This window comes from Thunnus thynnus, chromosome 22 (genome assembly GCF_963924715.1).
Source record: "Thunnus thynnus chromosome 22, fThuThy2.1, whole genome shotgun sequence".
Lineage (NCBI taxonomy): Eukaryota > Metazoa > Chordata > Actinopteri > Scombriformes > Scombridae > Thunnus > Thunnus thynnus.
The window spans coordinates 17,722,708-17,739,673 of NC_089538.1; the positions used below are offsets into that span (position 1 = coordinate 17,722,708).

Genomic DNA, 16,966 nt, shown 5'->3' on the forward strand with positions numbered 1-16,966 from the left:
GTGTGTGTGGGGGAGGGAGGGGGAGGAAGGGGGAGGGACGGAGATGAGAAAGATGGGAGGGGATGTCACCTACCTCATCAAAGGTATAAATTTCGACAAGAGTTGCACTGTGAAATGAAAGAAGGGACATTTTTCATCTGTTGGTAATTATTCATCTGGAAAGCAACTGTGTAAGTACTTAAGACTTCTCTCTGCTTTAAAATAACTAAATATTATAAAAAATTAAATGTTTTTATATGTCAGAATAATTAGAAGGTTTATTAAAATGTGTATAATGATTGGATTACTGTTAGGTTTTTGCTGTGAGTTTCAATAGTGTTTATCACTGTTAAAACTAACAACAGTAAGACTGATCAGTGATACTGAATCTTATGTTCATAGAAGCCAAATGCTGACTTTTATCATGAGTTAGTAAGAGGTTTTTTTATTTTTTTATTTTTTTTTACAGTATCACAGTATGTATAATACTGTATATTCTACTAAAAACAGAGCACAAAATAGAGTAACATTGGCATATCTTGGTCTAACTGGAAAAAACATACATTTACAAGATATTCGCACATAGTAAACCCAAACAATTTATACTTTATAGGTATTACATATGGGAAATATATGTGAACAGAAAACACAATTTTAAGTATGTACATTGTACAAAAACTCATTATTTTTTATAAAAAGGAGACTTGAATGATTGTCATCAGTGTTGAATCAGTATGTCAAATGAGAGTTCTTTTTAACAGCATCAGTCACTATCAGTAAAATCAAACGTTTACCAGCTGTATGGATTCACATAGTTACAGTGGAGGACATTTACAGTGTATTTAAAGCTGCACTGATCTTTTATTTTTAAATCAACAATGAATCAAAATACTATTTGTAATGTGAAAAGGGTTGCTAGTAGTGACAAACCCACAGAGAATTATCACCCGACTCAGCAGCTGGAGCGTTTCAGCCTCTATTAGCTAATTGTTTTGGTTTTCCAACTCACATGGTTGGTTCAGTCTCACTGCTCTCATCAACCTTGTGTCTAGCCTTGTCTGAGGAAGAAAAATAGCCCTAATTTTTCCACACTGTTACACAGGAATCAGTAAAACTTGCCGATGGGGCAACTCACATCTAAACGTGCCGGGTCGGTCCACGGTGCTCTCCCTCATGTCGGCAACAACCAACAACAAGATGGTAGCCTCCAGATTCCTCCAATCATTGTTGTCTCAGACATGGATTCAAGGTTTGCATCTATTTTCACTTTCTAAAAACTTTTTCTTCCAAATATGGCCTACTTTGCCAATTTAAAAAGCAGATCTATCCTTTACTTAATCTTTTGGAATCAGTCATAGTTTTTTATGTATCATGGATTCAATTAAAATGTAAAAATACCTCATAATAGACATTTTACAGCCCCCCTTAAAGGTGCAATATGTACGAATTATGTAAGAATTTTAGTTTAAAACATTAAAAAATTATCTAAAATTACCAACAGAATGTGAAGAAATAATAAAATGAGACCTTCCCCAACTCTCGGTTGCCTATAACAGCCTGTGGACTGATTTCTATATGAAGGACTCGGGACTGTTTCGCCGGGAAGACCCAAAGGATGTGACGTTTATGCACACTCAGATGCCTTGCCTGTCTCCCATTCCTCTACAGTGCCAAAAGCGTACAACACTTGCTAACGTTAGCTTAGAAACAGAGTCTGCTAACGTCCGATCCTGAGCTTGCTTTCTTCCTATTGGACAGGTAAGTTAACATTACTGCAAAGCATGTGAAATATATTGTGATATTGTGGTTTTCCCTGGCCATTCTACTACTCGCCCGCACTGACGGAATGTGAGCACATATGCGAGCATGAGCAACAGGATGCTGACCGCAGCTCACTTAACAGTGTTGTCATTGATGAGAAGGAATTTCTGATTCTTACATATTGCACCTTTAACCCTTACAGATGCCATGTTGAATTTGATGGCACAGTAGTTCGAGAGAAAAGGTTTTATCTATCACATCACAATGGTAGATTTTTCAGTGTTATTTGAGCTTATTTTTTCTGTTTATTTAAAATAACCCTTTTTGCTTGGACCTCCTGTCTAACAGTGCATCAGAGTGCCGGGACTCGCAGACAGGGCTGCGGAGATCTTCCTTCTACAGCACATTAGACCTGGTGCCACAGCTGGAGCACTATGCCAGTACACTGCCGCGCAAGCAGGCCAAGAGCCGACCTTCTCTGGGGACTCTCCGTAGGGCCTTTGAGGTAGGTTTCTCATGCTTGGGAACCACATTTCAAAGGGGTAAATGCTAGGATGGATCAGGTGGAGGGACGAACTCTCGTGAGTACGGTTAGGGTTAGGTTAAGGTTAATCTTGTGAGAGTTTGCAAATCATCCCTCTGGCTGATCCAATCTAGCACCAACAATTTCAAAGCACCTTACATCACCAAACTTAGTAGACCCTAGCCTATTTAACCCTGAATAATTATGGAGTACATTATTAATTATCTGTAACAAATGTTACACTTTTGTGCTGCAAATGAGCAGTTGGTATAGATCACTGTAAAAAGTGGGTACTTTGAAATTGTAAGTTTCTTAAAATAGCTGTTAATATAAAGGGTAAAAGGTCATTAGTTGTTAAAAGTGATTCGTAAAAAAATCCCATGGTGATCAGTCACTATATGTGTAGTCAATATTTGGGGTAGGGACTAAATTGGATTAAATATTATTATTATTATTATTATTATTATTATTATTATTATTATTATTATTATTATTATATTGAAGTATTATTATATGTGTATGATGTATATACATATACCTAAATCTGACTTGTAACTTTATCCAAACAAAATGAGGAATGATTGTAAACTTAAACTCTGTCTTCTGTTTGCTAACAATATTTTTAATTGATGTTCATTAATTTTGTACCCTATGAAACTGTTATTATGAAATGAAACTGACAAACACATCTGCTGAATTTCCACAGTTTTTACTATTAAATTAATCAGACATTTGTACATTTTTACATTGCAGTTTAAAATTATAAAAGTTAATGTCTATGTTTCCCTTTTTTGTATAAAATGTGTTATTTTCCTCAGGAGGTGGAGGCAGGTATGGAGGTAACAAACAGCACAACAGACTCAGGTGTTAGCACTCTACCAGTCACAGACAGTGGAGATGAAGAATCACAAGCTCCACCCAATGAGAAAGGTCCTGTGAGATTTGGCTGGGTGACTGGAGTCATGGTAAGTGAAGTTGTATTTGAATGAAAAACAAAGACAACAGCATACACTGCTTATTTTCTGATATACATATAAAACAATCTTTCAAACATCACAACAAAAATCACTTAGTGACCTTTTTTTATTGATTTTTTTGTCACAGGTTCGATGCATGCTGAATATTTGGGGAGTCATCCTGTTTCTCCGCTTCTCCTGGATCGTCTCTCAGGCAGGCATCTGTGAGTTATCACTTTATTCATCCCTCATTCGGTTCCTTTCATCCCTGTTTTGTTGCTTTAACCCTTAGAAATCCACTGTGTTTTTAGGAGGGGCAGGGGATCTTTAGGGGGAGATAGAAGATCAACAATGTATGTCACATAAAATACATCATCTCAAAACTGGGAACCTAAAAATTAATTTGAGATTCAGCTCAGCACTGTGTGTAGAGTTTTTCTAGTCATACATCTGTAATGAACATTGTGTTTTGGTTTGAAATTTTGAAAGTTTAGATTGTATAAGGACTGGAAGTATATGATGACCATTCCCATGCTAAATTATGTCTCATAAATTGTTGCAGCAATTTTTGGGTTACCATGTGTTACACAGATTTGGTGAAAGATTTTATCATTTTTGACCACTAAGTTATTGATAAAAAAAAAAAAATTGTCAAAAATCCCTCCAAATTAAGACACCCGACATTGAGGAACACCATAGAAAAATTCATGTTATGATTTGGTATCAAAAACTTTTGACATTTGGAGATTTCTGTAAGAATTGCATTTTCAGCAATTGGATAGCGAGCAGTTCTGTTCTGGAAATTGCTCAGAAACCCCCTTACTGTCAATATACCTAGGAAAGCCAAACATCCTCTGAAAGCCCTAGGTCACAATAGGTCATTTTATAGAGTGAGGTCAAGTTTCATAAATGGTCTCACTACAATGGAATTAGCTTAAAGGGGGCATAAATGTAAAGGGGAGACTTGTGGGTAACCATAGAACCCATTTTCATTCAGATATCTTGAGGTAAGAGGTCAAGGGACCCCTTTGATAATGGCCATGCCAGTTTTTCCCTAGCCAAAATTAAGCCTAATTTTGGAGTGTTATTCAGCTCCTTTCTCAACAAGTGAGCATGACATGGTTGGTACCAATGGAAGCCTTAGGTCATATGATACAAGTATCTTCTAGCTTTAAAACTGAGCCTGCGCCAGCCTCTGAAAGACAGTAATGTTCACCAAGGGCACATACGCCCCCGCTGGTCTCTGAGAGTTAAAGCTCCCTTGCTCTACTCTCGCACTCTTATCTAAGAATGTTAAAGATTTTCATTACACATTAAGTTGCATGAGAATAGTGTGTGCACATAGAAAATTTTGAGCTTTATCTTTAGGTACTGAGGAAAGGAAAAAGAAAAAGACCATTCTTTAAAAAAGATATTGGGTTGAAACCAATGCCAAAAAAATGTGTACCTTTCGATACTGAAGGTAACTTTTTCGATACCTTTGGGGTTGAAAAAAATACTTCCTTTGTGGAGTGCATAATGCATTTAACCTGCATTATACTGCCATTGTCCTTGTTCTCTCTGTGTTTCTCTGTGACAACCATATGAAAATTGATAAAAAATCATATAAAAGACAGCATCCTAGAAATAATCTAAATGGCACCTTAAAGACAACCCAAGAATGAGTTGTAAGAATGAGTCCTAAGAATGGAAGGCATAGCTATTTAGATATTTTTGATGCATACATTTACATAAATGGATAATGCAGCTGTAGCCAAAGAATGGCTTTATATTCTAGATTTTAGATAAATCTGTGCCAGTGCCTTATATGGGAAGCAACAGAGCACCAACCAATCTAAATGTACCAGATATGTGAATCCACACAGTCAAACACAGCCAAATACATAAATAATGAAGAACTTATTGTCTCCTCTCAGTGCTGACCTGTCTAATTATCCTGATGTCTGTGACGGTGACCTCAGTAACTGCCCTCTCCATCTCTGCCATCGCTACCAATGGGAGGGTGATCTCAGGTCAGTCATGGATGGCTACAATAATGTATTACTTTTACTAGGTATGGAAATGTAAGGAAATCAGTGGTTTTGTGGCATACATTATATGATAACAACCTTGTTTCTGTGTCTAATAATCTTCAGGTGGGGCCTATTTTATGATCTCCCGCTCACTGGGCCCTGAGATTGGTGGGCCAATTGGGATGGTGTTCTCCTTTGCCAATGCTCTGGCCTGTGCCCTCAACACTCTTGGCTTTGCAGAGGTGGTCCGTAATCTACTTCAGGTAATTATTAAGCTTTAACACTCTTAAAATAAATACATTTGTTTTACGTTATTATTGAGGATATAGATACTTGACAAGGCTAGAATCCCTGATAACACACATGTTTTCACTTAATTATTTAATCTCTTCACTGAGCTTTTGTTTTCTGAAGATTTATCATTTCAGATCATGAAATTTATTTTCAACTTGCGTAGAATTGGGCAGAACAAAGCAGATTTCTTTCTTTATAAACTGTGTAGAAGAATTTGACAACCTGAAAAAAGTAAATCAGCATTGTAAAGGCATATATTAATATAACTGTGAACTTTAAAAACATTCAAACTACATTTGAATGACTCCTGGCTTTCTCTAATTATAGATTTTAGGAGTCATTTTGAAACCAAAGGATTTTTTTAGCCTCACCAGTATGTCATGCAGCTGAGCACTATGTTTGGTTTCCTATATGGTTGATGTATGTAGGAGTTTGATGTCGTCATGGTCGATGCAGTCAACGATATCCGTATTGTGGGTGTGATCACGGTGACTATACTTCTGTTCATTTCATTGGCCGGGATGGAGTGGGAGTCCAAGGTTAGCACATCCTGACACATTTCATTTCCTTTGCTGGAGTTGGCCCAAACATTTCTTTATCTCTTATTAACTTTTACTCTTCATAATTTGTTTTTCCTTTTTTTCTCCTTTCCCCATTTGTCTCTGTCTCTCAGGCCCAGATTTTGTTCTTTGTAGTTCTCATGGTCTCATTTTCCAACTACTTGGTGGGCACAGTGATCCCTCCCAGTCTAGAGAAACAGGCCCAGGGCATCTTTGGATACCACAGTGAGTTTATGCTTCTTAGGACAAAAAACTGCCTTTGATACAGTAGTCTGTGTGTAATTAAAAAATAGTTCATCAACATTTATTTGGAATATTAAAATGAAAATGTGCTGATAATCTGGTCGTTTATCAGATTACCATCTAATGCATTTAACCACTTACCAGGCATCTCCTATTTTTGTGCCCAAAAACAATGTACCCAAAATAACAAGATTAGTGTTCTTCAACCCATTTGATCACAGTCATAACCCTGGTTTCATTTGAAAGGTAAATCTTTATATTGTACAACCAAAAAATCAGAATGAGCATAAGTGACCCTGAAAATAATGCCATCACGGCTAAAGTGTCTTATGGAGGGGACAGGTTAACAGGTTAATCCTGTTTTTGTTGTCTCAGTTTTTATAAATAGAAGCATATTTGATTTAAAGAAAACCAAAGTGTTTTATTGCACGAAAACAAAATATGTTAAAACTTATCTACTCAGAATCAGAGTAAAAAATCAGAGTATTTTTGGTAATATGTGAAAAAGGCTATTACTGCAAATGTACATGCAATAAGTAACAAGAAAAAAGGTTTTCTATAAGGGAACCTAAAATGTATCTCTAACTAAACTAATTGATTCATTGTCCACAGCAAATTAATTTTCTGAATTCAAAATTATTGACAAAATAAAAAACATTCTTTCAAATCTTTTCAGTCCCTTTCTACGGGTTGTATTATCATTAGTATATTTTAAATTTATCAGAGGACCAAGTGTTTTTTTCTTTGCCCATCATCAGGTGAGATCTTCATAGCAAACCTGAAACCAGACTGGAGAGGAGCAGAGGCCGACTTTTTCCATATGTTTGCCATTTTCTTCCCCTCTGCCATCGGCATCCTGTCTGGAGCCAACATCTCTGGAGACCTAAAAGTACGACAAGAAAGAAGGCAGAGAGAAAGTTCTTTCACAGCTGAGAACTAAATGAATGCTGACTTGATGTATGTTAATTCCTTTTCAGGACCCTGCTACTGCCATCCCCAAAGGCACCCTCATGGCCATTTTCTGGACTACAATCAGTTATCTAGTTCTTGCTGTAACTGTTGGTAAGCTACTTGTTAAACATGCTTTTTTAATTAATTTGCTTCTGATTTGGTTATTGGTTTATTTATTTGAACTCGTTGGGAGTATATGATGTTCTATGTAGTTTGAGAGGAGAGATAGTAAGTATAGGGCCTAAGGATTTATCATTCACATAAAGAGCAGTGTCATCAGCATATTGCATGAGTGTTAGAGGGTTGGCAGGCTTGAAATAGGTAGAAAAAGAAGAAATGAGGCAGACTTTGTGACATCAACATTTCATAACTTTACACATGATCCTTTAAAGGACCAGTGTGTAGGATTTAGTGGCATCTAGTGCTGAGGTTGTAGATTGCAACGGAATCTCCTTCACCTCAACTTCCCCTTCCAAGCATTTAGGAGAACCTACATTAGCCACGAAAAATGCAAAAGGCCCTCTCTAGAGCCAGTGTATGGTTTGTCCATTCTGGGCTACTGTGCAAACATGGTGGTGCAACATGGTGGCCTCAATGTAAGAGGACCCACTTCCTATGTAGACATAAAGGGCTCATTCTAAAGTAATGAAAACATGATTCTTATTTTCAAGTGATTATACACTAATTAAAACATACTTTCTGCCAAGTCTGTTCTGTTAGATGCCACTAAATTCTACCCATTGCACATTAACCTCCGATCTTAGTCTTGTTAGACCTCAAATCTTGGTCTTAGCACTTTTTTTGTTGTTGGCATGAAGAAAGAATCATTCGAGATAAGAGGGCCAACTACAAAAAAAGAGGTTAAAACAAAAAATCTAAAAAACAAAACAAAACAAAACAAACAAACAAACAAATTAATATTTTAAATACACATTACTCATTAATTTAAAATGTTTTCTGTGGGGCAGCCATCTCATCTTGGTTGTCAGAGTTTGTAAAAAAGTTTTGGAAATCAGACTTTCTCACACCACATTAACTGTTGATAATGTTTACTTCCTGTGAAAAAATCCTGTTGATACTGTAATTGATTGAAGAAAGTTTCATGCATCTGTAGACTGATTTGCATACAGAGGTATAGCACGAGGTTAGGAAATCAGTCAAAAAGGTGTTGTCTCTTTGCTGAACTTCTGAAACAGTCTGAAATATCATGTTACATCATGACTATAATATTTGCACCTTTATTCTCTTCCAGGGGCGTGTGTAGTGCGTGATGCCTCTGGTAACATAACTGACATTCTGACTGGGAACATCACTGAGGGCTGTGTGGGTCTGGGATGTGGCCTGGGTTGGAACTTCACAGAGTGCATCCAGACACAGACATGTAAATATGGTCTGGCCAACAACTTTGAGGTACTATTCAAACTAGCATCTTTTACTCAAAAAATCCTTACACTGGGTTGGTACAAATGAGCCAGTTTTTCCCCCTGAGTTCATAAACCTGTATTCATAACTGTTATATGAATTATAACATTTCTAATGATGGCTTTTCCAACTAGGTAATGGGCCAAATTTCAGGTTTCACCTATCTTATCACTGCTGGTGTCTTTGCGGCCAGCTTGTCATCTGCTCTCGGCTTCCTCGTCTCTGCCCCTAAAGTCTTTCAGGTGAGAAACCCCAGCCACACTCCGATGTTAAGATGCCTGATACATCTATCGAAACTGCACTTTTATTAACAAAAATGTACAATTCTATAAAGGAAAAACTCGCAAATGTCAGTCTTTAGGCACATAACTGAACACCTCAACAAAGTAAAGAAAGAGGACAATATGAAGCATTTAATGGACTGAAGTGTGTTTAAATGTAATAAAGTATATGTGTTCTTAAGATTATATTTTCCACCTTATCTGCCAGTGTCTGTGCAGAGACAACATATACCCATACATTGGATTCTTTGCAAAGGGTTATGGAAAAAACGATGAGCCACTCCGGGCCTATCTACTCTGCTACATCATTGCTGTGGCCTTCATTATGATTGGTGGGTGTGATATAACCCTATTTTACTATTAGAAATAATTAATGCACTTATGGATATATATTTGTTTTTATGAGAGAATATCTTTGCAATAAGGCATTGTTTTTCATTCTTTTTATGATGATGATTAACATGTTTTCACAAGTTTGTGATTATCTTTTTTCAGCTCTGGATGTGTGATGTGTTTGATTTCTGTCTCCTGTATCATTACAGCTGACGTGAACACCATCGCTGTCTTGATCTCCAACTTCTTCCTATGTTCCTACAGCCTCATCAACTTCAGCTGCTTTCACGCTTCCATCACCAATTCACCTGGTGAGTTACCAGCTCACACACTACGTAACACACAAGTCCCCCAAACAAAACGGCAAAATATTTAATTATCTCTGCTCGGCGTAAGCCTGGAGGGGATTTGTGTCCATGTGTGTCTGTTTGCAGCTACTCTCACATAGGCTACTATTGAACCCATCAGCCTAATATTTTTGTGCACATTTATGACTCAATGTTCAAGGACCTCTCTTGGTTGCAGTGATTCACAATTTTTGAAAAAAACTATTTTATAACGCCTTTGAATGCTCTGTTTTATACTGCCATTGATTGCTGACTCCTGACTCCTCTTAGAGCAGGCCGTGTTGTGAATTCTAATAAATATCAATAAGATTCCTTATGAGCCTATCGTAAAGCTTAGACATTCACCTTTTTAGCAGTCCTCGCCATTTTACGATATGCCTCACGACATAGCAAAAAGCATTTCTGGCAGATAACTAGGCTAAAAACGAGGCTTATCTAGTCTTTTGAAGCCCACATTTTGGTCTTTGTTGTGGCTAAAAAACTGACATCCATAGACAAGTTTGGTCTCATCTTGAACCGGAGCATCTGCAAATTAATTCCATACCGAATATGTTATGATCCACTAAAGTTAGGCGTGATACAAGATGAATAAATCCTCATTATTGTTATCTTTGCCGCCATCTTGACTGTATACATCTGGTGGAGATCTGCAGTCTGAGTACACTCTTCTAGTTTGTTATTAAAGATAACTGCTCTTAACTGCTGCCCCCTTCAGGTTGGAGGCCGTCATTTCACTACTACAGTAAATGGACAGCTTTGTTCGGAGCGGTGATCTCGGTAGTGCTGATGTTCCTGTTTAAGTGGTGGGCTGCTCTCATCACCTTCTGTATCATCTTCTTCTTGTTTGGATATGTCATCTACAACAAGCCGAGTAAGTCCAAAAATGATTTTTCCTCTTGCAAATCAGTTGTGTTCGGATTAGGCTAGACAAGAGACTGGAATAAGTCAGAATTTCATGATTTTTTTTTTCTTCTTGTATCTTGTTTCACTTGTGTGTGTGTGTGTGTGTGTGTGTGTGTGTGTGTGTGTGTGTGTGTGTGTGTGTGTGAAATCCACAGAGGTAAACTGGGGATCATCAGTCCAGGCCGGTACATACAACATGGCTTTGTCATACTCTGTCTCTCTGTCTGGTGTGGAGGATCATGTCAAGAACTTTAGGTGAGAGACCAAATATCTCCATTATATATTGCAGTAATAGACCTCAAATGACTGTACCTGTCAGTCAATCTTTGTGCGAGTGTGTTATGTGTGAGTTTTGAGAGGATTTTTAAGAATGTGTTCTCTGATGTGTCATCTGTCTTGTCTTCTTACCAGACCCCAGTGTCTCGTCCTGACTGGGCCTCCAAATCAGCGACCAGCCCTGGTGGACTTTGTTGGATCCTTCACCAAGCATATAAGTCTCATGATCTGTGGAGACATCATCACGGTCAGTCAGTTTTAACATTCAGTTTTGCTCCATTAAGAGATTGACGATTTAAATTTTTAACTTTTCCTTGTGTTAAAGAAACTATATATTTTTGAATTTCTGCCTCCTTCAGGAGCAGGACAGCCACACTCGGCCGCAGGATGCTACCGATGGGTTAGTGAAGTGGATGAACAAGAGGAAGGTGCGCTCGTTTTATACTCCTTTCACGGCAGACAGCCTCAGAGTTGGAGCTCGACATTTGTTGCAGGTAAAACAACCTTTATTTGAGAAGTAAATAGAAAATACCTATAACTTTAATCACACAAAGCTAAAAAATATATATATCTTTTTCAAGGCGTCTGGTCTTGGCAAACTGAAGCCCAACACGCTGGTCCTGGGCTTCAAGGCAAACTGGAGGGATTGTTCTCCTGACAGCATTGAAGATTATATCAACACCATATAGTAAGTTTCGTCATAGTACAGTGTTAGTGGTGTATTTTAAAGGGATAGTATAGCCTCAAAGCAGAAAAGTTTTCTTGAAAGATTGCTTCAATAGGGTGAGTAAATTTAGTAAAATTGTGACTGTGAGCTATTTCCATATCACAGATTGAAATTATATTTGCATAACATAACTCTACAGCCCAGTATCATGCCAAGGCCTGTAATAGACCCACTGATTTACTAGAGGATACCGTGTCAGTGTTATGTTTTGCCTCGCCTAGGCGTGAAAAGTCTGTGTATTGCACGCTTTGGCATGATACTGGGTTGAACTCTCAGCGCTGTGACATAAAGTTACATAATGCTTCCCCAGTTGAAAAAGTAATATTAAGACCAAGAGAGAGACATACAAAAAAGCACTTGTAAGTTAAGAGTAACTATAGCAAGCATTTCTCTAGAACCTTCTCTTTAAAACTTACCTCTCAACTTATAACTCATCTTATTCTCTTGCTGTTCTTCTCTCTAGTGATACTTTTGACTCCAACCACTGTTTGTGCATCTTGAGGATGATGGATGGGCTGGATATCTCTGAGCAGTTTGAGTTTGGAGGTTAGAAATCCCTACTTCATAATTTAGAATTTTCCATGTGTGCTTTCCTACAACATGGCATACTTGTATGCCATTAAACAAAAAAAGGGGGAAAATAACGATATACATTATAAAAATAACTATTCAATAGCATATGAATGATAACAATAGTAAAATATGCTTGGTAAGGAATGTAATGTGTGTCCTCCAGTGAACCATGGCTTTGAGCCTGATGATTCTGTGGAAAATGGCGATCAGCAGTCACCTGAGAGGGAATCAGGTGAGCATACACACATACACATTTAATTAGCATGTTTTTGACATACACCCATAAACCAGATCCATGATGAACATTTAAAGCATAATGTGATGACAGGACACATGTTTAACTGTAAAACTTTATACTGTAAAACTTGGCTGTGTGTTTTGAAATGTTACAAGAGCCAATGACGTGTCTGATGTCCATTATTTTCTTATACCAGAACACCTAAGAGTACATTATTGCTTCCTTCCTTAATAAACATATTTATTTCCCACTCGCTCACTTCCTCAAACAAGTTGCTTATCAAATTTTTTTCTATTACAGTTGACAATATCAGTGGCAGCAGTGATCAAATCAAGACAGTGTTTCAGAACGACCAGGGAAAAAAGACCATTGATGTCTACTGGATAGCTGATGATGGAGGTGAGCACAACGACAGGTCTGATCTGACAAAATCAGTACGATACACTAGTTTTATGATGAGTTTTTAAAAAGATATTGTGGTATTGTTTTAATTGATGTAATTTATTACAATAATGGCCAAGTGACACAAGGGGGATTTATTTAGGTGGTGTTATCATTCCCTCAACTCCTCCTGGGGAGAGTTTTTTCACCGTCTACTGTCAGTTATGTCCTCTTTTATTTTGAAGAAAGGAAAGTCTCCACCCATCCCCTCCTGAGATACAAAAACTTGAGTTGGCTCCTCTTTCTTAGCTGCGGTGTTTCTGTTCTTCTCTTCTGAGGTCTGACACTGCTGGTGCCTTACCTGCTCACCAGGAGGAAACGTTGGCACCACAGTAAGGTCAGGGTCTTCATCGTAGGTGACGAACACAACATGGAGGAAGGCCGCAATGAGTACGTTTCTACTGTTTTACCCTCTGGAATAAGTGTTGGTATTGTATTGTCAACATTAGCATTTTCCAAATGGAACAAATCTATCGCACGTGCTGTACCTGACTTTTAAGTTTCTGGTGATCACCAGAAGTTCCTATCCTTGTGCATATCAGATACTTGAAAAGAAAAAGTTTTGCCCATGTCCTGTCAGGGGCTATGTACTTTTTGCATGATTATTATCATTATTCATTTATAATTTGACCTCCCTCTTCTTTTAAAATATATTTTCATATTTTTACTTGTTTAAAGTGTTTAAAGTGTCTTCTTCTATCTTCAAAAATAAAAAAGTGTATAAAAATGCTATATAAATCAAGTTTTACTCTATTATTATTATAATTTAATTTGGAGTTGAATTAGATCTACACATATTATGTACATATATTGAACTACATTTAAACAATTTTGTCTTTTCTAACCATATAGTTTTATCTTATTCCCTCATGCATATAGTAATCTGTTAGATGTATTCTGGAGTATTAAGTGGAAAACACACTTTTATGTTGCAGTATATAACAGGATACATTGTCAGTGCACTCTAATCTTCTCTAAGTATATAAGTATGGAAACTGATGTACTGAGACGTTGATTGTTGTTTGTTTTAGGATGATAGCTCTGCTGAAGAGGTTCCGTCTGGATTTTAATGACGTTATAGTCATGACGGACAGCGAGAAGCGTCCACATCCCAAAAAGTAAGTCCAGAAAATCTTGGCATTCACTTTCAAAGTCACACTGAATATTGAAGAATAATGCTTAAAGATTTAGGAAGGATACAATCTAGATTAATAGATCAGTATGATTACAGGAAGTCATTTTCACTGCCTTGCACAAACCCAAATTTTAAGTGCTTTAATTCTGAACAAACACAAATCCACCCCCTCAAACTTTTCTACACAAACAATTCTACTGTCAGAATTATAATAGATGCTATATTCACAAAAATGTATCAAAAATAAACACACTGGGTTAACCTTCCACAGACAGCCATTGGAATTTTATGGAAACTGGTCCATCAAAAGTGGCCAACTTAGTGAAATTCCCATTTTTAAAATATTTAAATTAAAGAATTACTTCATAAATGTTTACTTTTATAAACTACAAAGACTATACTCCTGTAGTTTTTGTAATTTCTGTAGATTTCATCTCTGTTTATGTCTCTCTTCCTCAACACACTCACTTCTATGCCCTTTGTGTTTTTGCTGCCTCTCAGCCTAAGCAGATTTGTGGACAGTGTCGCCCCCTTCCGACTATATGATGAACAACAGGAAGGTGTCTCAGTTCAGGAACTGAGACAAAGCACCCCGTGGAAAATAACTGACAAAGAGTTTGAAGCCTTCAAACTTAAGGTGTGTGCATGTAAACTTTGCATGTCCACTAAATGTCTCTATGTATAAGGTTGTATGTATGTTCCTGTCCTTTATGCCAACAAATTGTGATTTTTTTAAAGTCAGTTTTCTTACTTTTATGTCTTCCCTTCACAGGCTGAGAGAAAAGTGAGGCTGAATGAAATCATCCGGAGGAATTCACAAAACGCTGCTCTCGTGCTTGTGTGAGTACCGTTTACATAATCGGTTCAGTTTATAACATGACAGGTAAATGAAAAGGCTACAGGAAACTTCATCAGAATTACTGCAAATTAAGCATATTTAATACACATGAGATATTGCAGAAGGTTGGATTTTTCTAGGGTGTTCAGTATCTTTTGATAGTTTTGATATTTTGATGAGTTACACCATCATGTTCTCCCATTCACCTTCTGTCTCAAAATTTGGTCTGTTCTTTTCTTTCTTTCTTTTTTTTTCTGTTCCCACAAAGTTGGAACCACACTATTGTCTAAAATATCATATACTGTATGCCGTAGAACAATTGCAACTAAGGGATTTACCATATATTATAATGATAATTTAAATAATTCAGAGTATGTAAATCACAAGAGAAAAGGATTATTTAACTTAGGCGATATTTCTGACATGTCAGTGTGAATATTGTTTTACAGTGGGGCTGCTTTTTAACCCCGTCAACACCAGTCTCTGTATTAAACACAGTTAAAATGTAACTTGTGAGTGGTCTTGATCTTTTTCACTTTCATAGATATAATATAGGTCCAACATGTACAGTAAATAGGGATCTCTATCAGTATCACAAGATAAAAATACAATGGCTAATGTCCACATGGGTGCAAAATTATATGCAAATCACACCGCCTGTGAGAGACGGGAGAGATTAGATCTGATGTTGTTTGTGGCTGTCACACAAATGGGAAGTGTACAAGATGTTAGCACGAACTAATTTGACTGTAATATTTTTGTCGTAGATCAAGTAAGAGCAGCATTGTTTTGCTATTTTGGTTTGTTCATGTAAATGTGTTGGTTTTTCCAGGAGCCTTCCTGTGCCACGCAGCGACTGCCCCAGTGCTCTGTACATGGCCTGGTTGGATACGCTGACGTGTGGCCTCCACTGCCCTGCGGTGCTCATACGAGGGAACCAGCAGAATGTCCTCACTTTCTACTGCCAGTGAATCCTCACTTGGATATTCTGAGACAGCAAGTTAATGCACTACCCTGGGACAAAATGAGAAAACACACAGACTCAATAAGTGAATTAAGTAAAAAAAAAAATGAAGGAAGATCAGGCCTTTATCAAGTATGCAGAATAAGAGTACTTGTAGATCAGCTCATAATGCTCACCGACAGTCTACGCGAGAGGGAAAGAAGAAAGGTCGAGGACACTGCTGCACCCTGCAATGGAAAGTGAAGCACCCACACGCAAAGCTTTTGAGTTTAAGTCAAATGGTAAGGTAGTCAGAGATGCATGGTGGTCTTGCAGACTGGGTCACTCAGAGGTACGAGCCTTGCAACAGCCAGTAAGTGGGTGCAACTGCAGTGGTCCTTGGCATATGTTCTCCAAGTCTCTGGAAGTCAACCGGAGGGATGAACACATATTTTCCAAAAGATATTCCCTGCTGTGGGTGTTCAATTTGGCTGAGAGCTGGTGTGAGTGTGTATGTATGTATATATAAATCTGATGAAATTAAACATAGTCCCTCAAACCTAGTATTGACATCACACTGGTGCCATTTTTGTTTTAGATATGTAATGTTAGCCTATACTGCACTTTGACTCACTTCCTCAGATCATAAACTGTATATAAAGATGGACGTAGCGAGGTGTGACGTCACCCATTGGTTTGCATTGGAGCTGGTTTGAAGCCCAGAGTTGAAGCTTATGGTCAGTAGCTTCTTTTACCTTTGGAGCCATGACCTTCCACATAAGGAGTGTGGTGTGTTGCCTTTCATGCTCTGGAAACACAATTCGCTACCACGGACTGAAGCTTGTGAAGCATGTGCTAATATGGAAGATCTCGTAATCAAGTAACATTAATCTTACCAATATATTGCGGGACAGCATCCTGTAAAGGTCTTGCTAGTGTAACTCCTTCACTACAAAGACAGTAGAACATAAAAATCACTGTTTATTTTTTAAACAGAAGCTCCAAAAGCCGGACTCAGTGCGAGTCCTGGAGCTGGGACTCACACCAAATCCTACTAAGTCTTCAAATCTTGTAAACAAAGCAATAATTTCCAAAATGACCACCAGCACACTTATTAGAGGGCCTGAATTTAAAGATTGAGGCCATAATGACTTGTTGAAAAAAAAAAAAAAAGATTGACTTAGTATGTATAGAGAGAAGTTGATGCTTGGAAGTCAATTGGAACCAGGG

General features: G+C 37.6%; 1 protein-coding gene across 1 annotated transcript; it reads left to right on the forward strand.

Annotated features, from left to right (window-relative positions):
• Positions 1-1,100: 1,100 nt before the first annotated feature.
• slc12a10.1 (solute carrier family 12 member 10, tandem duplicate 1) lies at positions 1,101-16,887 on the forward strand. The gene is made up of 27 exons (XM_067580886.1): positions 1,101-1,228; positions 2,089-2,245; positions 3,082-3,228; positions 3,368-3,443; positions 5,136-5,231; positions 5,355-5,494; positions 5,954-6,064; positions 6,199-6,310; positions 7,087-7,217; positions 7,306-7,390; positions 8,532-8,689; positions 8,836-8,943; positions 9,191-9,314; positions 9,525-9,626; positions 10,378-10,533; positions 10,721-10,820; positions 10,977-11,088; positions 11,201-11,335; positions 11,423-11,529; positions 12,032-12,114; positions 12,305-12,373; positions 12,680-12,778; positions 13,099-13,210; positions 13,852-13,938; positions 14,457-14,592; positions 14,728-14,795; positions 15,626-16,887. The coding sequence occupies exons 1-27, from the start codon at positions 1,101-1,103 to the stop codon at positions 15,762-15,764; spliced, it is 3,078 nt and encodes a 1,025-aa protein (XP_067436987.1). The 3' UTR covers positions 15,765-16,887.
• The last annotated feature ends 79 nt before the right edge of the window (positions 16,888-16,966 follow it).

Excerpts from the sequence above, each read along its gene's own strand:
- slc12a10.1 (XM_067580886.1), top strand. The coding sequence starts at position 1,101 with ATGGGGCAACTCACATCTAAACGTGCCGGGTCGGTCCACGGTGCTCTC. Across the intron at positions 6,065-6,198 it reads GGATGGAGTGGGAGTCCAAG|GCCCAGATTTTGTTCTTTGT; the intron begins GTTAGCACATCC and ends TCTGTCTCTCAG. Across the intron at positions 14,593-14,727 it reads TTGAAGCCTTCAAACTTAAG|GCTGAGAGAAAAGTGAGGCT; the intron begins GTGTGTGCATGT and ends TTCCCTTCACAG.